General features: G+C 40.5%; 1 protein-coding gene across 2 annotated transcripts in view; it reads right to left on the reverse strand.

Annotated features, from left to right (window-relative positions):
* Positions 1-14371: 14371 nt before the first annotated feature.
* The window catches only part of trim71 (tripartite motif containing 71, E3 ubiquitin protein ligase), a 29115-nt gene continuing 16053 nt past the window's right edge, over positions 14372-27433 (reverse strand). For both annotated transcript variants that reach the window (XM_029514880.1, XM_029514879.1), the window contains 5 exons: positions 24821-24955; positions 20983-21225; positions 20311-20808; positions 19370-19510; positions 14372-19111 (listed from right to left, as the gene is read on the reverse strand). In XM_029514880.1, coding sequence (XP_029370740.1) covers positions 18539-19111; positions 19370-19510; positions 20311-20808; positions 20983-21225; positions 24821-24955 — 1590 coding nt within the window. In that variant the 3' untranslated portion in view covers positions 14372-18538. The remainder of the gene's footprint in view (positions 19112-19369; positions 19511-20310; positions 20809-20982; positions 21226-24820; positions 24956-27433) is intronic.

Consider the following 27433-nt stretch of genomic DNA (forward strand, 5'->3'; position numbering starts at 1 on the left):
TATCTGGATTCCCAAGGGGATGTCATTTCTTAATATGATTGGGGCAGATCAGCGGCGTAGAGGGTAGCACTGCTGCCCCACAATGAGAAGGTTCGATTCCCGGCCTGGGGCCTTTCTGTGCTGAGTTCACATGTTCTCCCTGTGCCTGTGTGGGTTTCCTCCCACCGAGTGTGAGTGTGAGTGGTTGTTGGTCTCTGTCTGCCTCTGTGTGTTGGCCCTGTCCAGGATGCACCCGGCCCTCACCCAGAGTGAGCTGGGATTGGCTCCAGCACCCCCCCACGACTTGGAGGGTGCTATTGGCAAGATTCCCAAATGTGTCTCGGAATCTCACTGGCCAAACTAATGCCTTATCATATTAATGTCTTCCTGTTGTTCAGTATTCTGATATTTTTAGTCTTCCACATGTGCTTCTGCAAATCCTGATGAATATTTCATATTTGGCATGCCTTGTCTGGAGAGGCAGATGGTAACTCTTCTGCCTGTCTCCTGTGCACCTGGACCCCATTCACATTTTAGCATTTAGGAATGTCTAGTAACTCGCTCCTTCTTTTCTTTCTTCATGTCCATCTCTTTCTCTGTCTCCCAAACCCTGGCATGGACTCACTTTCCAGTAAATGTCTGATTAGTTTGGTTCCACAAAGTAAGATCAGCTGCTCAACTGCTGACCTGCATATTAAGTTTATTGTCAATCTCAAATAGCATCTGTACCAAATATATGTATGGGGCCAAATATAACTTAATGTGGTGCTTTGTTTGTGTCTTGAAAGAGAAATTGAAGTCATTGTGATACTCAGTCAGCAATAAATGATAATAATTGGAACTTGGATTAGTCTTTTTGGACCACCAGCCTGCAAAGCATTTGAAAAATTAGGTCAGGGAACAGTTCCATTATTCACCTCATGTACATTTTATCCTATACCAAAGTTCAAAATCACTCATGCACAGCAGTGACTGCTAATGGAGGTTTATGCTCATGCAGTGTCACCATCATCCATTCCACAGGCGTCCCATTAGTCAGCCATGTGGTCCACAAGTGAAAAAAAGAACCCGAAGAAGAATCAAACCTGAATCTGCTAAGAATTTCACACAGATGAAGCCAAATGAGAGAAGCTGCGCGAAAGTCTGACAGACGATCCTGGAGGAGCCAAGCCGCCCATCTCCCAGATGGCTCCACACACAAGCAGTTGGAGGGGTGTACGCTTCAAAAATTCCTTGAGGAAAAAAAAGCTTCTGTCACTGTCAGACCTTGAATTAATGTGTAGGTCTGTGGGAAAATGCAACTAAATGAATGCTGTTCAATTCCCAACTATCGAACCAAAATAACGGACAAACTTGATCTCGTTCCAGCTTCCAAGCATTGGATGCTTCTCTGTGTTTCATATCAGTGTAAGTTAAATATCTGTAGTTTTTGGATTGCTGTTCGGAAGAAACAAGCTAAAAATCTTTCCTTTAAAGGGAAGTGTGATATCTTTTTGTGTGCATTTCGTTGAAAAGATGTAGTATTCAAATAAATATTATAGAACAGTCGAATAACAGCTCTGCGTAGTTGTATCATCCGATTTGATTTTTTTAAATTATTATTATTACATTATATTCTTAGTTCAGGACTTTACTAAATCTCAGAGCAGCAGAATCTACAAAAACAACAGGTGCCGCAACATGCTCTTTACTTTGACCCGTGGACTTGACTCACATTACAATAATGGACCAGGAATAGCATGGGTGAAATGGCTCAGTGAGTTGTGGCACACAGTCAACATTGTGGTTATTAGATATAATTTTGTCCTCAATAATTTATAAATTCATTTTCTACACATTGTAATGGTTTCAGCTGGAAGTTTCTGATATTGGTTATTTCAGTGTAAATTGGATCATTCATTTTTGTGGGGAGGGGGGATAAAAACCTGTGATTTGGCCCCAGATGTGTTGTAGTAGTTCAGGAGTAGTATATCTGACTGCAGGGTGATTATCCTTATCCTTCATCCTTTATCACTGTAATAATTCTGTGGGTTAGTGCTGCTTGTCATTTGAATGTTCAACAGTGCTGATTATCAGCCCATGTGGGCCATGGAGGTGGAAACTGACACTGGAGCAGTAGAGACCAAGCTCAGTCTGTCCGTGTGGCTGTGAATTCCAAAATGCAGAAGATATCATCTGTTTGGCACCGAGTTCATCTCTAAATCAAACCCAGGCGTTTCACCCTTTTTATCTTCTCCCCGACTGTTTGGCAGATAGAAAAGCTAATAAAACTTAAAAACGAAGAAACAAAGAAATGATTTTTGTCTCTATCACTACTCCCCTCTTTCATGACAGCAGTATTGGGGGTGAATGTTTTTAGAGCTCACTTGTCGTCTATTTAAACAGGTGAGTTATTCTGACCATTTAGAATCGCAGACAAACAGAGCTATTGACGCTTTGGGTAGCATAAAATGCATATTTTGCATCGCTGAGATATTTACCTTGAATTTTAAGGGAAATCTGGATGTCCTGACATTTGCAAACTCTACAGTATGCCACAGAAACTCCCAAATGTTGATCCAGTATGAGTCAGAGGGATTTCACTGAATAACAAGAAGCTGTTTCCCAATGGGAGGAGTGCCAACGTTTTAAAGTTCAAACTTTTGCCCTGTCATTGTGCCACTGATCATTAGTATTTTGACTGCTGCACGCAGCGCCACAGAAGGATTGAAAACACACTGTGTGTTTGTGTACAAATGGGTAAATAACAACATCCACCTGTGGCTTGTCCTCGTCGGGACAGCGAGGACAGCACTAAAGCTTCTGATCTCGCATTCTCAGTCCTGCTCAACTTGATGGATGCATACAGCATCGCCACCTGCCACAATACAGCAGACTCGAGACAAATCACAACAGCATATGGTGTTTGTGCTGACACGAGGGGCTCCATATGACAGACGTGTCCGTGGATAGTGGATGGTTATCGCTCAGTTGCATTGTGAGATCTACAGTTAACCCTTTCATGCATGAATTATGACAACCTCAGTCAGGATCAGTCAGAAAAAGCAAGATTTGAACTTGATTTATTTTTTTTTATCCAGACTTTTCAAAGAGATTTTCACATGTCCACTTGAGTGGCAATGAATACAATATTGTAAAATGATCTGATAACTATAAAATACTTACAAATAATAATACAGCTTCAATTATTGCAACCGCAATTGAGAAATACAGTTTTATTCTTGCTCTAAATACTAAATACTGCTATAAATTTGTCAATGCCAGATATTCTTTTGCTTTTTGGATTGCATGCATGTCTGTGTTCTGCACAGTGTCATCTATCAGATCAAACAGGTGCACAAACAAAATCTATTCTCTCCCTCAAAGAGGTTGTCTTTGATTTTCCAGGTCTGTCTGCTTTGGTCTTCTGCCTTTTTCCCTCGACTTCTGTTTATTGGCACATCCTCCGCATCCTTGGCTCCCTCATCATCCTCAGCTCCACTGCCACTACTGCTAGCATTAGCTATTCCGTCTTTTTTCTGACAGCCATTCATCATCACTGCCACCAGCTTCATCCTCACTTGACTCAGATGGTATTTGCTCCAGTATCCTGTGGGCCTTCCTGTCCTGCTCTGCTCTTGACCACTACAAAATATGAAGGTATACAAAAACAGCTAATTACATTTTAATAACCTAAATACATTTATTTACACCCAAAAAAGTTCCCGCAGAAAAAATGTTTTCAAAAACAACAGTCACAGTCATAGTATGAATTGTAGTTGGCACATAGCCAGTGATGCATGACATCCAATTTAGTGGACAGATGATTAATTGGAATTCTCTCGCAATCTAAAATCAATACTTGGAAAATTCAACAATGACATGACTCTGTAGATTTTACTTGATGTTACAACATTTTATTTTTTTTTTTACCTGCAAGATTCTCCTAGAACAGAACGATTGGAGCGATATTCCAGAGGAACTTGGCATCTCTGCCTGACCGTCAGCCATATTGTTTTGGAAATAACATATACAATGGCTTTCCACAAAGTGCCCACTGTAGTGGCCAATGTCCATCTATGCCACCAAAACCCACGCATACGCAAGAAAATGGTTTTTGAATAGCTGTGCAAAGTAGTGACCTCTTTGCATGAAAGGGTTCAAATATGGATCCTTCTTCTTTTCCCACATTCAAAGTATTTCTCTCTTTTTAAACCAAATAACCATCATAATCATCATAATGCCATCCCTTATTAGCTGAAAGTCTTTCACCATCACTCCAGCGTTATGCAAAGACCTTTATGTTGACGTATGATTATGAAGTCTCACCGGTCTTCATTAGAGTTTTTATACTCACATTCTGTTAGTAAGAAAGAGTGAGAACAAGGAAAAGCAAACGCACTCAGGAAAGGATAACAGGAAGGTGGGAAGATGGTTGAGCTGTGAGAGGAATTAGAGATGGGAGCATATTTGCACTTCAAATGTGCTTCTGATATTCTCCTGAACTAAAGGTAGTAAAGGTGGAGCTGATGGTGTTTGACTGTATTATACTTCGGGCACACTGGATTCAGAAAAAAAAAAAATGGAGCTCTGTGTGGGCGCATCTAATGAAGTGTAATGTTTAAATATGCATAAAATCAGCGGCGTCTAATTGTAGCCGCAGCTCAGATGGATCATCACAGAGAATTGGTCCCAGTGTCAGTGTGTAAAGGAGAGCAGGAAGTTTCAAACGGATAAGGAGCAGTCAGCTTCATCATAATAAAAATACAACATATAAGCTACAAGCCCTCTTGTGTTCTATTTACCTCTGTAAGACAGAATTTTTCTGAACACATAAAATTTGATTGAGCGTAAAACTGTTTGGATGTCGACGGATGTGTGTCTGTGAAATGGCTCCGTCTGGGAACGGTCTTTTCTGGGCCTTTTAAAGATGATCAATAGGCGAAGGATCAGAGAAACAACACAGAATTGTTAACCTCGTGCATCTTTAATGCACATTGCTTCAATATTTGATGGTGTCATCTGACAGATGTTGGTTTTACAAGTCTGCGGAAAATCTCAGAGATTAAAAGCTTCAGTCTCCATTTTAGGAAAGTGTCTCTGCTTTCATTGCTTCATGCTCAAATTTCTTTTCCTTTGCAAGAGGAAGGAACAGAGACCGGCAAAAAATTCTAAAAAAAAAAAAGGACAGAGCTCAGGGTTGTTTTTATTTTTTTTTAGTAAATACCATTTCATTCATTTTCATTGGGGTCTTCAAAACCATTAGAGGGCAGTTTTCTTCAAGCTAAATTGGAGAAGAGTAGGCAAAGTGAAGCTAAAAGTTACAAGCTATGAGAGCAAAACAAAACAAACAAAAAAAAGTCAAAATAGGGATGAGGGGACTTTCCTGTTACACATCCATCATTAACATGAAGCTTTACAGACAGCAGCTTTAAATATCAGCATGAATAGATTATTTGCCCTCTAAAATTACAAAAGAAATGCTTTAATTCAGATTGATCCCATGGACTACACCAAATAAATGCACCAATAAAACATACACAACAGTTAATAGATAATAATCACACAGCCATTTGATTTCAGTGGCTGGGGGACAGTTAATCAATCAGTGGTATGTTTTGCCAACAACCTCGTGTTTGCTGTGCTCGGTTGATATTGACTGAATCGTTACTGCAACAGAGGGAGCCATTCCCCAGCTTTATTGCACCATCAGATGACTTTTAGATGTTGTGCACACATCATTCAGCACAGTCCCCTTTGTAGATCATTAACTCTACCGCGCCGTGCCAACAACGCAGAACATACAGGCACTTCGATTTTATTCAAAATTTGTTTTCATGAGCGATGGAAAAATTGACAGTTTCATCTTCAAACTTGTGGAAATCCAGAATCTGTCCATTACAAACTTTGGAACATTTATAACTTCTGATAGTTGTGTGTGTGTGTGTGTGTGTCTATGGTTATAAATGTTTTATTGCCCATTTGTGAATTATTACAGCAAGTCATACAAAAGCCTGTTAATAAAAAAGTCATTGAATGTTTATCCTGATGAACTAAAACAACAAAGAAGATTAGATATAAATCTGAACCTTTATAACAAAGTTAATTACAAATAAAGCATTGCAAAATTATTGATTTCTCACTATAAAGCAAAAACAATTATAAAGCAACATTTGGAAAATGAAAATCTTTTTTTATATCTTGTCATTCCTCCAAAAAAAGAAATAGGACTAAGTGGAGGAGAGAAATGCAGAAAAACACTGGTGTTAGATCCCAGCTCACGCACCTGTGTGTGTGTGTGTGTGTGTGTGTGCGTTTGCTGCCCTTTTCATTTCATGTCTACATGGGAAATCCATTTTTGATGCGATAAAAGAATTTCAGCTCCCGCTGGCTGTTTTTTTTTTCTGTGAAAAAAGACGAAGTGACACAAACAGACACGGGGAATGAATAAATAACAACATGATTGTATTGGCAGCAACACCTGTTTATGCTCGACTGACTTGTCAAATTAATGCAACTGGTTGATGTAACAAACAAGAGGAGTTAGGGAATGACAAATTGGCTGGTTAAATTCCAAAAACAAACAAATTAAACCATTCTCTGGAGACTGAGCTTTTCTTGAAGGAAGCCAAATACCCCCCCCAAAAAAAAACAACATAAGCAATCAATACATGAATATTAATGCTCAAAAAAAAAAAAAAAAAAAAAAAAAAAAGCCACCGCAAGCTGTTGGAATAATTTAACAACATGGTGCCACTTCAAAAGTGTGGAGAACCAAAACTAACAAAATGTAGCAGAAATGTAGTGACCAGGAGTGACCATTCACACACTGCTCTGCAAAGTGTTTTAGCATCAGTATGAAGCCACCTTTGACGGATTACACCACTGGGTCTCCTGACGGCGTCAGAGCAGAAGAAATCCTTTTGTTCAAACAGAAAACGCTTTGAAAGAGTGGGAGATGAAGAGGAAAGAATGAGCGGAGCGCAGAGAAGCAGAAAAGGAGGAAGAGATGGTGGCTGGTGTGAAGTGGATTGCAGATGTTTGATCCCCGTTCATATGTGTGTGCATTTGCTGACCTTTTCGTAGCACGTGTACCTGGGAATTCTGATTTTGGTATGTTAGAAGAGGCTCAGCTCCCTCTGGCTGTTTACTTTTATAGGAAACAGGAGTAGGTATTGTCTGTCAATCACACAGTAGCCACGCCCTCATGCATACCCTGCTTAAACATCTATCTTCTCTCATTTCTTATTGCCCTTTTTATTTAAGAAATGAGCATCATGTTGCATTAGGAATTGAAAGGAGTGACCATAAATGATGAAAATGTTTCCTGAGCTCATATTTTCATTAAGAAGTAGAGCAATTTTCAAATAGACTCCAATACAATCTGAAATCTTTATTCAACCAAGTTGCCACCCGATTGGCATGAGATAGATAGTTACAAACGCTTCAGGACTGGCTGGCCCATTTAGACCGTATGATAAAATTCATTCATTCATCTTTACTGCTTATCTGTTTCCGGGTGGTGGGGGTGCTGGAGCCAATCCCAGCTCACTCTGGGTGAGGGCGGAGTCACCTTGGACAGGTCACCAGTCCATCACAGGGCCAACACACAGAGACAGACAGAGACCAACAACCACTCACACTCAGACCTACAGACACTTTAGAGTCACTAGTTAACCCAAACATGATGTCTTTGGATGGAGGGAGGAAACCCACGCAAGCACAGGGGGCACACAGAAGGGGAATTGAACCCAGTACCATCTTAAACATGTTTCCAATCAGCTTTGGTTTCTATCATTTCCCCCTTTACATTGTGAATATGTAACTCACTGGACTCAATTTTATGAAGACTTAAACTTCTGCAGGATTGAGGGCATGTCTGCTTTGAGAGAGCTTTTGAGAGACCAACATACGCTCATCTCGACACACTCACCACCTCTTTGCCTATCTTTAGTTCACGCAGGAGTTGGTTGGCTGTTGACTCTGAGAGCCAAAAGCATTCTTCAGGGAACTGCAAGTTTAGAAACAGGCTGTGGTCTATACATCAGTCCTGGATGAACCATCACAGCCGCAACTAGCCACATCCAGCTAAAAGGGTAATCAGTATTTCCAGTGAATGACCATGACTCACATCACTACTTTTACTGGTTACTGGGCATTTTTGATTTTAATTTGACAGAGGCCGCAAGAGGAAGAGGGGCTGGGACGCAGTCTGAGTATTTGTGAGTCATGCTCCACTGGCCAGGTGTTGCCACAAGCCAGTCCTGGTTCATGTAATTTCTAAACCATTCTCTTGCTCCTCATGCTCCGTGGATGGAGGTATAAAGGTCTTATAATTACACCAAACAGTGCTGGTATCCTTTTTCTGCACTCAGGATTCTGAAGTATGTTTAAATACTTTTTATCTTTAGTTGTCTTGCGTGATTCAGACATAAAACGGCAGAAACTCCAAACGCACGTGTCCTCGCTTTGCTTTTATTAGAATTCACCATTGAACTATCTCTTTTGCGCCCTTTATGGTTATTTCTCTTCAAGGCACGCATGAAAGAATTCAAATGTCTAACGAGGAGCAGACTATTTCTGTGCAGGAGATGCAGTGATCCACAGTCGTCCTCAATTTGCTGGGAAGATGGGTGGACAGGTAATTTGTGCTAGTGAGCACCGTGCCCAGAACAGAACAGAGGTCAATGAGTTCTCACATGGCTCCATCTTGCATCTGTCGCTTTGTATGTTATCAGGCCACTGCCTGATATAATGGCTTTGGTGAGTGTGTGTGTGTGTGTGCGTCTAATAAACTTCTGTGATGCATGATGACCAGGGAGAACGGATTTCAGCCAAGATAAATTTAAGGTTACAAGGCCGCAGCTCGTCTGTAATCCCATCATTGCCTTGTGTTCCCCCCATGTTATTCACATTGAATCACATGCTGTCTCAAGATGCTGGCATACTGGGGTTGCCATGACTCCCTGACAGGAAGGTAGAAAAATAAAGATGTCATGTCAAGTTTATCTGTGGTAGAAGGATATTAGGTAATGCAAAGACTAAAAGTAACCAATCCAGCCTTGTATTACCGAGAAAAAAAAAAAGAAAAAGAAAAAGCAACTATCACACAGAGCTATGGCACTTGGGAGAAAATGAGACAAAGTATGACTCAGCATGTCATTTTGATCCATCTCAGCAGAAAAGTGGGTATCGTACTTTGAGTGGAGTCAGTGTCTTTTTGTGAGGGTTGTAAAAGGCTGCGTATGCAAAGGTCCAAGCTGAATATTTGATGAAGAGTGCAATTAAACCTGAAAAATGAACTACACAGCAGGGTACAGTTGGAAAACGTGAAGCGGAGTGAGGGAGGCACATGCCATTTCTTAGAGAATAAATAACAGTCACTGCAAGACATAAGGAGCTGAAAGTGTCTGTGCGCGTCTGTCCACAGCTCTGTTAGTGGGACAGCAGGCATGAACAGAGAAACTGCCACAGCATGCTTTCAAGCATGAAAGGGAATTTAACAGCTTATCAGTGAAATGACAAAAATACTGTGTTTCTCAACATCCAGTGGCAAAATGTAGTTCTTTGTGTTGTGCTTTCGGAGGGGGAAGCTTAATTATCAGGTTGTTTTCTGGTTGTTTCCGCGAGGAAACAGAGTAAAATCCTCCTGGCTGTGTTAGAGTCAATGTGATTGAAAAGTCCTTGAAGAGATACACAAGAAAAAATCCATCAAAGTCTATTTCCAAGTGTGTTTCCCTTCCCTCTGCTGCTGCAGCTGCCACACATCTGCCCCCTCTTCAACTCTGAGGAATAACTCTACTCGGGGCCGGGGCAAAAATACTTGAGGCACTGCAAGGAGCTGGTGTTGGAGATGTGATTGCGTCAGGCCTTTCGTCACTTCGACGTCAAGACTACGTCAGCGGTCCAGTCTGCTGTGCGTGAGAGGGGTCTGTCAAATCTCCCTGGGTTCATGTTCAGACAGAAAGAGAGGCCCTGTGTTTATTACGACATCTTAAAAGGAAATATCAGTTTCAAGAAAAGAAATGCAGTCAGCTTTGTCGCACAGAGAACAAATGAAAACTGACCCTGACAAATGATGATGGCTCGACTCAAACCTCTACATATGTCATCATCTCTTCATTTTTGTTTATATTTATTGATCATAGATTTAAATCTGTTTTTATCTGATAAAAAAACGTTGGTTTCACGTCACATTTACTTTATAATTTCATATTTTGGGACCACGGTGTTTCTTATGCCAAACCAGTTACGAGACTTCACTTGGTTAGCTTTAGTTAGCCAGCTCAACAACAAAGGAAAAATTATTTTGAATTATTTCCCAAGAAACAAATGCGGCTTCACCAAACTCATCAACTCTCATTAATATTTTTTCAGATGACAGATAAAGACTGTAGAATCGACGAGGGTAAAAAAGTTCTCACAGTTCACAGTTTAACTCTCATGTTGTGTTCTTGTCACGTTAATAATTTTTGTCTTTTGGCAAACAAGACTCATCATAAAAACTGTAATAATACATATCTTCACCACCTGTTGTGTTAGTTTTTTTGATAAACTTCTTGTGAACATTACAATTTTGAACTTCTACTTGTTATTTATGGCCTCTATGCCTCACTGATCTGAGCTTATACATCTTGAATTTGAGTTCAAATTTTGACAATTTGGATTATTTTGACCATTTGAAATAGTCATAATATACTGTTTATCACATACTGCTTTAGGTCAAAGTTACCAAAGACATTTGTTTTGAAACCATTTCAGATTTTTATGCAATCACATAACACAATACCTGTTGTGTTCCCGGTCAAAAGTGAAAATTGTATTGTGCACTTTGGGGTCCATGATTTTTTTAGTGGGAGGCTCTTGACCGTAGGTGACTACAGTTCTGCGGTCCCCACCAAAGTGAAACAAAGCAGCTCTGTGCTCCTGAGCCTTCTCAGTCTGCTTCAGCTAATTGGCTCCTCTGAGAGCCGTGAACCCATCCGCACACACCGAGGCAGCCATCCACACAAACAGGCACCAGCCCAGCCATCTGTTGGGGCCGCACACATACAGGTGCTCCTGCTCTCCTCCACTCAGTCCTCTGGAGATGTTTGAGGCCCCCCCCAGCCTGCTGTTGTGTTTGATCAGGGCCACTGAGTCGTGTCTTGTGATTGTAATTTTGCGACGGCGCACCTCATGACTCATCTCTGTCCAGGCAGCCACTTTTCTGCCACCTTCCCCCTCACCACTGCCTGCTAAGACACTCTGCACAACTCGAGATCTCAATCAGGCAGATGCCTCATGGCATATTTCACACATTCTTGTCCAGTCCACAAATCGGGTTTAACATTGTGTTTCTCTCGGGCCAAATGTGGCGTGCAGCACTGCTGACATCAAGTTGTGGAGGCAGGGAACTACATGCAAGTCAGACATTGGACTGCCCATAAAGCTGAGAGGATTCAGGCTGCATCCTAATAGTCCAACTCCATCTCACCTCAGCTGAAACCTTCTGAGCAACGTGGGAATGGACCAGGTCTAATGAAAGCTGTTGATTAATGACGGCTGCGCTCTGTGTAGCTGTAACACCTGATATGATAACACCCTCAGCAAGCCATCAGAGCTGAGACTTTTATGAGGAGCATTGCTCTTTTTCTTTTTACTGTCATTTGGCTTTTTGTAGTCCATTCTTTTTTCTTTTTCTTGAGCTACTTCACTGAACTGCTATGTTCGGTTACTGTGGTATCAATTTATATTTTATTGTTAAATGATGAGTCCTCATTTTGTGTAAACAGATTGATATCTGCTGCAACATACTGACAAATTATACCTGTAAAGTAAATGTGAATTCATATTTTTTAAATTGTAATATTAAATGTAATTTTATGTACAAATTATTATGTTTTGTAGAGCTTTAAAAATTAAATGAAACATTGTGACTGTTTTTAATATGCATCTACACTTCATGGTGAAACAGACTTATTTATGAACTGAAGAATAAACTAAAAATAATGCCCTTCTGTGTTTTCAATGGCAGATATTATACAGGGTGTGAGCCAGCTAAGACAATAGAGGTTAAAGGTTTGTTCTTGGTGTGGAGATCATCCTGAAATACAAATTAAACCAAACTGTGATTCACTGAGCAGCTGGTGGAGCAGGATGTGCAGCAGCTAGAATTTCATATATGTGTGCCTTGTCCATCTTTAAAGTTTACCAGAAAGGCTCCAGTCTCCAATTATTATTTCATTGGCTAAAACATCTGTTCTGTCAGGACCAATATTTCTACCATTGTCCACACAACATGTTAAATCTGAGGTGAAGTAGCGGGTCCAAGTGGCGATATTAGCATAATCTCTCACTCATCCTAACCTGGAGCACATTTTTGTATACACCCAACTGACATCAAGTTGCGCAAGCAAAACACCCTCCAGCTCCTAGCTGACCTCTGACCTCTCTTGTGGCAGCAAAGTGAAATCATATTTTTTTTCTCTCTTCCTGTCATCTCCACTAGAGGGGGGTAACAACCCATGATGCAGGTATGTGTGTACATATTTACAAAACCATTTTCTAGTTTTGCAAAGTGCTGGAAAAGTCCTCTAACATTTATAAAAGGATTGAACTGAAGCCATCTGATGTTTGAGGCCCCCTGAATGCAAATAAAGTTCAACTCAAGGCCAGCTTCGGCTGAGAAATTCATCTTCACACATTAAAAAAAAAATGGTCTTCGAGCCAACCTTTTTTTTTCCCCCCACTGGATCCTTCTATCATTCATTGAATAGATGAGTTGCTTTAGTAGCGACATTAAGGCCCCAAACAAAGTCTCTTGGAGAAAAGTGTGTGCAAAAGTTAAAATAAATATGCTTTCTCTTGTAAATTATCACCTCCAGAAAAGCAAAACCAGGAAATAGTCTCCTCAGAGAAAATGTTTTCACCTTGCAGCAGTTTTTTCTGTGTAGCTGCATGAGCTTCTCCCTATCTGCTATCTCCCTCGAATTTCAAAGCACAAAGGTTAGGTGGCATTACTTCACAGAGTGCTCACCTCCTTCTCCCAGTCGCTGCCCAAACTAGTTTCAGACTCATTATGAAGTAACTCAGTGTTTGTTTTTGTCTTTAGTGGGTTTACCTCTTTACTGTGTCAATTAGTTAGACTGACATCTGTCAACAGAAAGAGAAAATGTGATGCAATGATTATCTTCTGTTCTCTCTACGCTGAGAAACAATTAACCTGTCAGAGAGCGATCAGTTGTGAACTGCGAAGATGTATTTGACTAAACACAGATATACGCAGTCATTCAGCTTCAAAGAGTGCGCTTTTATAGCCGCAATATATTACTTCTACTACCCAAACCCTCCACAAGTGAGGACAGCACTAAACATACTTGAATAAATGAATTTTATTTCACATTTGTGCAGTTTAAAAGCTATGGAAGAGACACTAAATTTGAGTCAAAGAAATACAACTTTATTTAAGTGTAAACAAAAACAAAAATCAAACAACTGCATAGGAAATGTTTAAAGTCCACAGAGTACAGAGAGAGCAGCAGGTGCCAAATATATTATAGTCTCCTCTGCCTTATTTAGACTGAAGACCTGACATATGCACTTCCACTCAGCAAAGTGCGTGAATGTGTGTTAAGAGGGTAGGAAGGGTTTTCAATGATAGACACACATTTATACACACACAGCAGCATTGATGAGGAAGTGCCAGCAGCACCCATCTAAACTCAGCTGGCCCCGCTGGCCCACCCTGCCTCCTGGACTGCAAGGAGGATACATTCAGTGGATTTCTGCTCAGACAGCACAGATGCAGCGCACAAACACAACGCCCACTTGACTCACACATCCTGTTGCTGGGAGAACAGGACACAGCAGACCCAAATATGTGGACTAGCTGGGCTGGCTAAACAGCTTGCACATGCCAAACATTTCCCATCTTGGCTGATGTTCCACTATAACCACACGGTGCCACCTTAAACTCATAATATTGCTGGTGTGGAACATTTAGCCAGGAATCTTAGAGCTTTAACTTTCTCTGTGGTCTCTGTTGTGTCTTGCAAAACTTCCAGCAGCTAGTTGTGGCAAGTGAGCATCAACAAGACCCCATTTAACCCTTTTCTTTTCAAAATACATTCTAAAAGGGCCAATGAGCATCATGTGGTGTGATGTATTTGTACTCATTTGTAAAAAGAGAGAAAAAAAAAATTGGCCCACAAAACAAAAGGAAAAAAACAAAAACAAAAGGAAAATCAGGGGAAACTAATTAGAAGATCTGTTCAGATTGAGATTTTTTTTCCTAATATGTAAATTGACACAAAAGAATGAGACTACTACTGAGAGGGCATAACAAGGGGAAAAAAAAACATCATTACATCATCACTACGGGACATGTTTCAATTAGACACCTGCAGGGCAGGGCTGCTGAGAACTACCTGAGTTTTATTTTTTCCTTTCTAAATTTTCAAACCATTTTTTCTTCCTTTATTTTCTTTCTTTTTCTTTTTTTTTTTTTTTTTTTAAGTTTACAATCATTAAAAGGAGGTCTATGACCTTGCACATATTACCTGGTGCAGCTTTGCTTTTTCTCTGTCTTCAAGCCATGAGAGGCCAGAAATAAAACGGTGGACAGAAACCATAGGGGCCCAACACACACACATACACAAAAAAAAAAAAAAAAAAAAAAAAAAAACAACCCCAAAACAAAACAGGAGTCCGGTCGAACGATTACATGTTCGGAAACCATTGCCACTCTTCTTGGATTTTTATAATGACAAGGAGGGGAAGCCATTGCTTGTTGGTGCTGGAGGAATCTAGCTACTTCCTCATGACAGTGAGTTCCCATTACAAGGTCGAAACACAAAATGGCCACCTCATGGATTCATCATTGGAAAGCTACCATTTACACTCAGCAGGAAGCTTTTATGGCCTCCACAAGTTTCAGGGCTTGAGTGTAAAAGGACAGCATGTTAATATAACTATCCATGTTAAGCAAATAAGAGGGAGTTAAAGAAAATTAAGCACTAATGGTCGTGGGGCATACCAGCCTTCTGCATTGATCTGAAAACTCTGCCTCTGCTGTTTGTCAGGAATGGAGGCATGGCTGGCTGAACAGGTTGTGCTCTGCAAAGCCTCTATAGAACAGGAAATACAATCGGCAAGGTCAAATGTTAATTCCATCCTACTCATTAATAACACACACACATACACATCTTTGGGTAAATATTTTGGTAAAATCATTCCAATAGTCAGCTACCCACCCCATCTGAGTTTTTCAACAGCTATCTGAGAAATGTCAGTATAATACAGGGACTTTTTAAAGCATGCAACAAAATCAAAAACAAAATAAAGGTTAAAAATACATTTTTCCTCTTTAAGAGTGAAGACCTAAGGATCTTAAAGATAGAATTCTGCAATCTTAATTAAAAAAACTGATGCAACATGAATGAACATTTCACTGAGTAATACTGAAAATCAAAAAAAGAAACAAAACTATCTTATTGGAGAAACCAGGTGTTGGGTTCAAAGCAGCAAGGTCTGTGGACTGAAACTTGCACACCATCAGTGTGCTAATAGATTCATTTAAAAAAATAAACTGTTAAAGTGTAATCTTCTTATGAGTCTGTTGAGTCACAATGGTTGAGTTTAGAACCTTATCCAGATCCAAGCAAGCAACATCCAGTTTCCTAAAATCCATACTGAAATATTGATAAATTGTGCTGAAGTAAGACGTCGCACTTTTACATAGTTTTTAACTCTTTAAAAGAGGCAATTTCCTCTTTCCCTCACTGCCTGCGCACAGTAACAAAGTACAAATGGAATCATGAGGTCAGGATAAATGGGGCACAGCCCTCTTCAGCGCATTCAGTCAGAGAGCAAGGATTTATCCTCAGTTGCTCTGGTTCAACATTTGTATTTATGATTTAATGGTCCAGTGACATTTATCGTCTACTACAGTGTCGTCCAAATGCCAACCCTGTTTGGCACAGAACTCTCAGATCGTTTTGGCACAATTCTGTCATCGAAAATATTTGGTTTCTTGTTAATAGAAGGCATAGTTCACCAGGCAATTTACAGTAGATTCAACAAATCAAAAAGCTGTTCAATGCTTCATAATTGAGCGATGACCCTAACACAAATTTTAATTCAACTCAAAACAGTACCTTGGTCTTTGGTCCTTGAGCTATGAGACGTATACTGCACTGTAACACACGAAGATTCAAAGAATGAGGTATATTTATAATGCATAAATATCTGACAAGGTATGCTTAAATAAAAGTAAAAATGAGGTATTCAGAATGAGAGCAACAAGTTGAGGTATTTGAATGTTTCAATGCACAGTAGCTTTGAGTGACATACTTGAGGTATTCAGGAGTTGAGGTATACGAGAAGGGAGGTAAAATGAAGGTTGAGGTGCAGGATATCTGAGATATGAGGATGCAAATCCTGATCATGTGCAAACAGACCCTCTCCTCAGAGGTGAGAGCCAGTTGTCGACTCTTTTCGTGGGCCCCAAAATTCTTTGCTAGGCTAAGGAAGTGGCTTACAGATCCTTAACCTTCTTAGTGCTTCCACTGGGACACAGATTGAACAAAGAGCAAGGGGATTCAAAACCCCGCAATGCTTTCACCACAAAGAGTAAATAAGTATCTATTAGTTAGATTAGAATGGGATACAAAGGCTAATCTGAGATGCTACTTGGAGTTTACTATTGATATAACAGGGGTATTACTTGATAAGCTGATGTGATAAGACGCAATGGGGAGAAAAGGGTTCTCTTTGGTGTGGGTATTCTCTGTTATTTTCTTAAAATAGTTATACAAACGGACAGACGGGTCTTCTTTCATAACTTGCCTTACACATTAAACCATGACCATGTTAAGCCTAATATGGACAGTGCTATGAACTCAACTCTGCGAGTTATGTGAACTTTAGACTTCCCTGCAACAATGATTATTTAAGAAAATGTTTTTAAAGGGAGGGGGCTAGTTTTTTTTTTTTTGTTTTTTTTTAATTGCCAAATCTACAATTGGCCATTGTGCAGAAATTCTAACTTTGGCTGACTCCAGCAGGTGTTCTATAGACCTCAGTCTTTAGAGGAATCGGTATACCAAAGGCTCAATCTGGAGATGTCACCACAGCTTCAAATGTCAATAAATAGGGCAGGGCACGGATGCCCACACATTGGACTGAACTACAGGTTCCAGGAGCCAAGGGGGTATGGCTTTCAACCACAATCTAAAAATCCAGAGGATTGTAAAGTTATAAAGGTCTGTATTTGATGTCATTAATGTCCTCTGGACGGTCAATTTAGGTGTCTACATCTGAGGCTTTTGTCACACAGCATGCCTCATCATAAAGGTGTCATTCAATTATATCATTATATCTCTACTTTAAATCCACTAATAGATCCAGATCTTGCAAGGTTTTCTCCAAAATCCTTTGGTGGGTCCTCCCTTTTGGAGGTTACGTTGTTCTTACATACAAACATCTTTGCATCTTGGTCATTTAAGCAAATGACTGGGCAGGAACAAGACAGGCTTCCTTACTTTATCATAAATGCTAGTTCATCCAGTCTTATGAGATACAGTTGGAGTAGAGGTGTATCTATGATAAAAGACTTTTTGGTAATCTTATTACAGGGCTCATTTTGGGGGTCATTTCGGGGATCATTTTTAATTGAGTCCCCAAACTTTTGCCTATCAATAAATTCATCAAATTAGCATTTAGCCAGTAAAGCTAAATGCACTGATCATTTTAATCAGTCCAACAATGACCTGAGCTAATTTTGATTCTCTAACATTTGGCATCACTTCGCATACTCTTCTTAGGCTTTCATGACACTACAAACTCCTCAGAGCCACAAAGAGACAAGAACCAATGCACAAGCCAAAAACTAACTAGCCTAAAACATCTCTCCTGATGAAGTTTTCTAATTAGAAAAAAATAATAATAAAAAAAAAAAATAAAAATAAAAAAATCATGCAGCCTCTACAGTGGTCTGAGTATTGTCTCAGCAACAACATTCAGGAGGTTCACTTTAACTCATATTTCAAAATGCACAGCAACAATTCCATTAATCCTGTGCAAATATGAACTGAAGAGTCTATTCTTTTTCGTCTCTCTTAAATAACAAACTATAGAGTTAGACTTTCTTCTTTGTAAAACTTCACGGACTAAAACCTCTGCTCAGTAACTATGAGTACATTCATAAAGAGCTAAATGAGGTAGGTGTGGAGCAGAGGGTATAAGATTTCAAGAAAAGTGAGAAATTCCCTGAGATGGATATTCGAGGAGAGCACACAGAGAATTCAGAGCAGCTGAGACAGAGGAAGGGAAATATGGCTCTTTTTCTACTGATTATCAATTTGTAGAGGTCCCCTTTGTCATACATACCACAGATATCTGATTTGGAGAATATCAATGTAAACTAAAAAATAATAATGATTTATAGTTTTAATTTCTCTTCATTTCGCAATACTCTCAATTCTCTCTGAGCTCTCCTCCTGTTGTGTCGGTTGATTCATTCTCTCTCCTCCATTTTCTTCATCAAAAAAACTGCAAAGAGGACAAATGGAGGGAGAGAATGCAAAAAATAAATCTTTTTTTAGAATTTGAGAATGCGATTATTTCCAAAGTCAACGACTACAATGACTCCATCAGGCGTCACAGCCACACCGGAGGGGCGATCCATCTGTCCAAAGCCACTCCCCTGTGTGCCAAATTTGCATAAGAAGTTTCCATTGGGCTCGAACACTTGGACTCTGTGGTTGCGGGAGTCAGCCACGATGATACGGTTCTCCTGGTCCACAGCAACGCCTTGGGGCCGCAAAAACTGTCCGTTGCCAGTGCCCTCGGAGCCGAGGAAGCGGGCTGACTGGCAGTCTGGTCGGATGACCAGAAGCCGGTGGTTGTTGAAATCGGTCACCACAAGATGGTCTTCATGGTTAAAGGCCACTCCTCTGGGGGAGTCAAAGTGTTTCCACAGGGCCCCTTCAAATCCATACTTGTTGAGAAAGGAGCCATCAGGGGCAAACAGTTGCACGCGATGGTTCCTTGTGTCTGAGACAAGGATCTTACCCTCAGAGTTAACAGCTACATCCCAGGGATAGTTGAACTGCCCATTCTTGGTGCCCTTTTCCCCAAACTTCAGCAGGAACTGGCCCTCAAAAGTAAACACCTGTCAGACAAAACAAATGTCTTTAAGTCCAATGTGTTTACATGTAGAGCAGCAGAAGGGTAAGCATGAGGAGCTACGTTTATGTATGTATATATGGGTTTATGCGCTTTCAAAAGCCAGCATGTTTTTCCAACTTACACGATTGAACATTATTTCTATGTATTGTTTTAATGAGCATATGCATATGAATATAATTCAATTCAAACTGTTATTTAGAAAACAGGAAATTGTTGATTGCATTCAGATGGGATTTTATACCTGCACACGGTGATTGTCCTTATCAGCCACAATGATTCGTCTCTGACTGTCACATGCAACCCCAGCTGGACGATCAAACTGGCCAGGCCGAGAACCCAGAGAGCCAAACTTATGGTGGAAGGCACCACAAGGCTTGAATATCTGGAGAAGGTGGAAAAAAATTCATTCCATTCATTCATGTTGCTTCAATGTTAAATTGGAACCATCATTATGTACCAGTTCTAATACAAAGCTCACTGTCAAAAAACGCAAGAGTCAAAACAGGTTGAACTTTTTGCAAGCACTATAATGGCCATAAAGCTAAGTTTTTCATCAAACAAAGTATTTCAGGCATGAATACTTCTCAAGCTGTGTACAGTAAGTTGCCCAGACTGTTCCCTGTCTACGGCTGTAACGTGTCAATTTGTTTTTTTTTTGTTATTTTTTTACTATATTCATCATTTCAGTAACTATGGTGCATAGAAGTTTGTGCATGTGTGTGAGTGTATGTGTGTGGTCATGTGAAGGGAAGAAAGTAAGAGCAAATTAGATAGCATCGCAAAGTTGGCTGAGCAGACTCTCTGCTACATAAACACTTCAGCAGAAAAATCCACAGTGTGAAGCAAGCATTGACTAATGATGTATGAGTGAATTATAAACTTCACAGAACCACTCTAATTAAAGTTTAACTCCAAATCTCTGTGGTATTTATGCATCAGGCTGAGTAAAGACAGAGACACGGGTTGCTTTCGGAACTGCTGAAAATAAAATATCTTTTCTTCCCTAGTTCCCTAGCCCAATTGATTGGTTTGATTTAAGGATTTCCTTAAGTTTGAAAGGGACTAATTCACTCTACATACTTGATTATTGGATTAGTTTTATTAATCGCACATGGGGAAGCTAATTGCTATCAGAATATTTCACAAGACAACAAAAAACAGAAAGAAAAGATCCACCTGTACCTGTATGCGGTTGTTGCTGCGATCAGCCACCACAACATATCCCTCTTTGTCCACACTGATGCCCCAGGGACGACAGAGCTGGCCATCTCCTTCCCCCTCACACCCAAAGGATGACACCTGGGAGCCCAAAGAAACATAGCTGCGGCCCGACTTCACAATCACCTTGAAGGGGCTGCCCTGGATGTGCTGGTTACACACCAGTACGGACACAAGGTGCTCCCCCTCACACTTGGGAACATAGCTGACAGCGTATGAGCCATTCTGGTGGTCTGCTACATCTGCTGCAGACAGGTTACCATCGCTGACTGACATGACGATTGCAGAAACTGCATCCCCGCCAGAAAGGCGTGGTTCTCCATCGTGGTCATATCCAATCACAGTGAAGGAAGCAGGCTTACCACGAAGCGCACTTTTTAGACCTTCGCCATGGGCCTTGGTGACCGGGGCAAATGCTCCACTACTGATCAGGCCCATGGACTGGATGGCTATGTACAGAGCCTGTGGGAACCATGATGGAATAATATTAATCACTGCTTTCTCTTTCCTAAAACTCAGGATAAATCTAAACAATTGCTTATTAGAACCATACACCAGGATAATTTCACATAATGAAAAACCATCTGAACACTAGGCTAAAATATTGTGATTATTAAGTCATGATTTTCACTTTACCTGGTCTGGAGGAGTAAACATGAAGCGGTCATCCTCTTGGGGCTGAAGCAGGCCCCTGAGGGCCTTGAGTTCATGGATCTGGGTGAACATTCGCTCCCTGGCAAGCAGCACATCAAGGTGGCGGCCTTCATCCAGCACTTGGCTGACAGCAGCAATGGTGCTGTCCAGTTTGGTCAGGCTCTGGTGGAGCTTCTCCACTTGCAGGTACAAAGACTTGGCCTTAACCTGACGGATCTTCTCCACCTGAGACAGAGAATATTATAATTCAAATAAGAGAACAAACATCTTATTTACTTTGACCAAAGGGGAAAAATCATACTGGGGTTGAACTATTATGCAATTCACTGATTTGAAAACACCGCTGCCACTTCATTAACTTTATTTAGTTAGAAGTGAAAATGCAATCTTCTTGAACTTCAGTCTGGTAACAGTCTGTCCACTGGATGGCAGCAGTGTGCCCACCATTCCTTGTCAACCTGCTAATCATGAAGGAGAAGAAAAAGAATACTCGCTATGCAACTAGTTTGCAGCTTATCCCTGTTGACTGAGTGATAGCTGCCATCAATTTGTGCGGGATGTTGGAGGACATCCTATCTGACATTAGGTGAAGGCGCGTTACAGCCTGGACAGGTCAGGAATGTGGCCGTGGGTAATTAAGGTCACTGATTAAACACATCTTTAAGACGCTAGAAGGTAGCCATGCAGGCACAGAGAGAAGATGCAACCACCACACAAAAAGGCCACACACATACGCAAAACAAGTATCAGCATGGCTATGGCTTTTCTTTCAGCATAACCCACTGCGGTGAACAGAGGTTAGGTGAAGAGAACTGAGACTGAAGAGGTAATGGTAATTATGTGGAAGGGGACTTGTTGGAGTGTGTACGGGAACAGATGGGGGGAAAAAAGCATGCTATCAAGTTATATGGTAAAATTTATTTCAGTTGTAGGCTTTTGACAAATCATATTTATTCAGCCATTAATTCCATGTCCAGCATTAAAAATGCTCTGTAACTTCAAATCTATTTTTCTGACTTCCTTTGTGCAGAAACTCAAAACAACCCAAATTACCAGTTCAGATAAGGACATGCTACATTCTTATTTGGCTTCAACAATGATACAATGTTTCTTAAAATGAGGGGACAACATTTATGTATATTTTTTCATGTCTACAAGGAAAACATTGCAACAACAGATAAGGAAACAATGTGTAACATTATATGCAGAGTACAATATTCAAAAGGTGGGGAAAACAGCAGCAACCACAAAAAAGGCCAACCAACACTTAGCCATGGCACATTTCTGTTATCATGAGAAGGTGGATAAAGTTACAGAAGAGTCAGTGAGAATAGAGCATTAAAGAGGGTAGAGGGTGGCAGAACCTGAGATGTAAGGATTGGGGTTTTACTTAATGTCGCCTAACAATAAGAGTATAACACAATAACCTGACAGCCTCAATGGTTAAAGGGACTTTTTGACAGTGGGGAGAGACTCAAAAAAAAAACCCAACAACAACAAAGAGTCCTAGAGAGTAGGGTCTTTTGTTAGTGCTTGACAGAGGTGGAACTGCAATTTGCATCTGTGAGACTAGAGTTACACTTTATAGTCACAAAGGACAAAGACCCAAGTTAGGCTGTCTGATGGATAGACAACTAGTTTTAGGTCCTCTGTTGCAACATTACAGATGAAGACAGAGCATGTGAGACAGCTTGACTTTAAAAGCTACAATATATGCGAGCACATCTCCTGTCCTCCACATTTACAGAACAAAACTCATCCAGATTCACACTAACAGTCTTACATGTGACCAATGAGTCACATTTGGTAACTTTACTGTTTTGTCACAGAAGACCTTCCTGCATTCAGTTTGTTTCCCTGTCAGCACAGATGGCGGTCCCATTTGCTTATGGAGAAGGAAACACCAGCATCTTAGTTCAGCATCTTATGTGAGGGGGGTTTTTGCACTGGAACGGAGGGGAAGGAAAGCTAAAGAGCAGCTTAGCCTGCAGAAGGTAGCAAGTAAGCAAAGCTCAGCATAGCAGCACATCAGTGAAGCATGTTGGCAATGCAATACTTCTGAGCCAAAATGACCAAAGTCTTTTCATCTGGAGATGATCACACTTGTTTCTACACAATTCCCATTCAATTATTGCTAAATCAGGGATTACTGAGTACAAGTTGATACTCTATGAGAAAGTGATGATAAAGAATAAAATGCATAGTCAAAAAATAAAGCATATTCAATTTACTGTAAAGTAAACTATACATAGAACATCTCCACCAAGAAAGTAATTCAAATAGATAACCAACATCAAAAAAACCTGTTGCCAGCTTTGGAAGCATCAAATGACATTCATATACAATCGATCAGCACCTCCTTATGTCATGCATAGTATTCATTTGCAACCACTGGTATTTCTGAAATCATCACCATCATTGGCCAAGTATAGTACACACATATCGACTAGAGTATAGCTTTAAAATCATAAATCATTAGTCAGTTTGAAAGAAAGAAAAAATTAAGGCCAGTTGCCATTGACCATTTCCCAGTTCAACAAGTCAGAAACATGTTATTGTGGTTTTTGCTATTGTTAAATACTGAATTGCTGTCTGTATATCTGACTTAAAAAACACAAAAGATATGACTAAAGTACTAAAAAATAGTTAAAAATTGGACTTCACAGGGATGTTCACTTGCAATTCCCTGTGATGAACTGAAGATTCTGACTTGCCAGTTCAAATGGGATGCAGTGGGAAGAAACTGTGTGGTTGTCTGTGATGACTTTATCAGGCTAGGGACAAAGACTGAGACCTGTAGTGGTGTAAAAGGATTAAGGCGGAACTATGGGTAAATGAAACCTTCTTTGCGACACTTTGACCTTTGCATGCACACACACAAGCACAGAGGAGCTTTAAGGTCCTGAGGAGTAAGACACAGATCAGTTTTTACAACGTCAATGAGCCTGTTCCAAAGGAAAGGGGGACCAGTGGGTGCTCGGTTAAATTAATGGTTTTGCTCCACCAGGGCCAAAGTGACAAATTTACACATACTCACATTATAATATCTGGTTTCAGCCATGGATCCCTTGATGTGGATTTTGTATTTTTATGCATGTTAGATACTTGACTGATACAAGGACAAGTATGCGGTACTGTGTCCTTTTTATTGCATTTTGTCATAATTCATTTATTACCCATAGGTTAGGGATTTGGAAACATGGTTAAGCCAGGGGAGAGGGGCCTCAGTGACACAATCTTTCTTTCACCTCAAAACCCACTTCTTCTCAGGGTAACCCTAAACCTGCGAGGCCCTTGCAGAGGGTTTCTGAAGTGTAGGCTCCAAATGAAACTCAGCTTAAAAAACGATTCCTTGCTTTTGTTTAGTAAGTATAATGAATTCATTCTGACAAGCGTACTATGTACTCTAGTTTTGTCTCTTGTAACATGGTACTTTTAAATGAATGAAAAACTGTTTCTCAAAAGGTGTGTACAGATGGGTTTTTTTACTCACTCTTATTTGATGTGTAAAACCTTTTAGATAAAAAAAAAAGTTAATTCAATGTATTTTTCACATTATGTAGGGATGGCCTTTGGCCTTTGTTTCATGCAAAGGTATTTAATTAGGCTGGCTGTCGCTGACTGCAATTCATTTAAGAAACTCCCTGCACCCTGCTCCTTCTGTGAACAGGACTGTTAGCACCATGGTGAGAAGTAGAGAAAACAGCATGTCTGTTCGGTCAGTCTGGCACAATTGGCCAATGACTAAGAGCTATTCGCCAGGTCAAGACTAAACTAAAAAGGGCATGTAAAAGTGAATAATATTAAGTCAGCAGCTCACCTTCCACAGTAGTTCACACTCTCTCTCCTCCAGCGCTTTCTTGTGTCTCAGAACAAGGGCCTTCACTTCAGTCTGCACCACCTTAGCCTTGATCTCCACTTGCTCTGCCATAGCCTGGACCTTCTCCATGCTCAGCTGGGGGGAAAAAAGACAATGACTCAATCGAACTGATGTAGTCTATAACTAGCGAGATAGAAAAGGCTGGTTTTAAAGAAATACTACAAAAATATTAAGTGACGCAGAACAAGATCTAGTAGATATGGGGATGAGTAATGATCACACGTAATGATCTCTCACTTTGCAGTTCAACAGCATGACAGACAGGAATATCTATCCGAAACACACCACAGCCAGGTCTGTTTTACTACTCAGATGGAATACAGAAGACCCCCAGAAACAGGATGCAGAGGATCAGGAAACATTAAAAGAAAGGACACTGAATGTGACATCCTCCTAGCAGCACCTGCTCAGTTTTTGTGATCTATTCCTTTCTCACATTTGGCGGCTCCTTACCATGGGAAAAAGGAAGCACAGGTCAGGAATAGGAAGTCACTTCACATTTCACAAAATGATGTCGCTTCCTACTAGCTGTACCTTCACCCATTCTCATATCCAAAATGTGCATTACAAGATTTAGAAGCATGACAGCACTTACATTTGCAACAGTTTTCCTTCTCAGAGTACAGTATCAAACCTTCTATATTCGAGTGAAACATGCTCAGAGTTGAAAGCTGGCATTGTTGATTTATTTCCTCAGTTTGATGATCATTTAATATTTTACGACTGCTTTAGATTTCATCAAAAGCAAAGTTATTCATATAGAATAGTTCAGGATATTTTGTGCACAATGTTTAAAAATGTTGATATTTAGTAAACTTTTTTTTTAAGACTCATACTGATAGGGATGGATGTAATGCATCATGGTTTAGGGTTAGGTATCAGCATCACCACTTCATCTATGCAATGAAATTATGACAAAAAGTTTTCCAATTGCTTTTGTAAATACATGAAGTGAAAAACAACAGTGGAAAAAAAACTTAAAAATTACACCTTTCAAAAAGGAAGAATTTTTGCTACCAACAATTTGGGCAAGAGTCACATGTTTCTATTAGCTTTCCACCCCCTCCCTGTGCTTTATCTGGCTTTTCCTCTGGCGTTTTTTTGGGAGGTCACAGGGTGAAACAGACCTCACAGGGACGAAGGGGAGGTGGGATAAGGCTTCCTTTGTGATATCGGCTGCAGGGATCAAAGGTCACCTAAACCTCTACAGGTCGTGATCTACAACCTCTGTCATAAGACACATACCACACCCACCCCCACTGCACCACGTCATAAACAAAGCCTGGCAGCATGGTCCTTTTCTCTTTCACCTAGCCATTTGAGGTTGGCAGCTAAAGGATCAACTAAATCAGGCTCCCAGTGAAGGAACAGCAGGGAAGGAATCCAGAGTTGGGGGAAGGAGGAAGGACGCAGTGTGAAACGTGAATGCTGCCACCTTTCTCCAGCTGTTTCTGTGTATTTTTAATCATCCACTTTTTTCCGGTTTTTGCTGCCTGTTCCCTGACTAAAGCACAGACTTTCTTTTCCAAACTTCTCATATTATGGTTGCCGTCATCTGCTTCTAGGCTTCATGATCTCCCTTGCCGCCTCAGTGTCGCCATGCTCTGCTGTTTCCGTCTTTCTCTTAACATTCCCAGAAGAACACAGCTTGAAACACAAAGAGGGTCAACTGACCAATCAAACCACAGAGGGAGAGAGAAAGACAGAGCAAACGCTGGCCAATCAGGAGGTCACAAGTCCAGGGTCAGAGGTCAGGCAGGATAATGGGTGTGGAGTGGGCGGAAATTTCCTACCTCAGGGGACAGGGGTGCATGGGGTGTTTGTGTGTTTACATACTATCTGGCGTCAGCACTTTGTCCATTTTTATCCTGGGTCACCACCGTATTAACATACACCAAACATCTGAAGATACTGCCAGATGGCAGGTGGTGCATCTTTTCAACCATCTGCATACATCTTGATCCTTTTCCTTTAACCACTGGTTAGTAATACTAACAAATGTAGTTTGTGAAATCTGGATCCACATTGAAACTGCTACACACAGAGGTCCAGCACTGAAAGTAGAACTAAAACAGCCACATGATTTTATTATCATCCATAAAAGGTACCCAAGTGTAGTCCAGTCACACAACGGTCAACCTGAGAAAAGGCAAGCTCTGTTTAGGAGTGCATGCCTGCCATGTCATGCAACCTCAGTGCAATGCGTAGTGTTTCAAGTTTCAGTCTTTACCAAGGTCATAACACTACTTCGCTTTCCAGGCAAACAATGGGACGCATGCTATTGTTGCTCCTCCATAGATTTACTGTTTAAGTTAAGAAAAGAGCATCATATTTGTTCATTTTTATTTTCGAAACATAAAATTGTAAATCTTGCCTATCGCATTGTTCCAGAAACCTTTGATTGATTTTCTGGGTGATTTTCTTTAAAACACCCTGGAACACAAGCTGTTCAAATTAATTCGAACCCAACCTATTGCTAACTACAGTAACTGCCCTGTATCACTGTAGTTATAAACTAGTATGATTGCAATACACTTGTCATTTACATCAAAT

This window comes from Echeneis naucrates, chromosome 11, assembly GCF_900963305.1.
Source record: "Echeneis naucrates chromosome 11, fEcheNa1.1, whole genome shotgun sequence".
In the NCBI taxonomy this organism is placed as follows: domain Eukaryota; kingdom Metazoa; phylum Chordata; class Actinopteri; order Carangiformes; family Echeneidae; genus Echeneis; species Echeneis naucrates.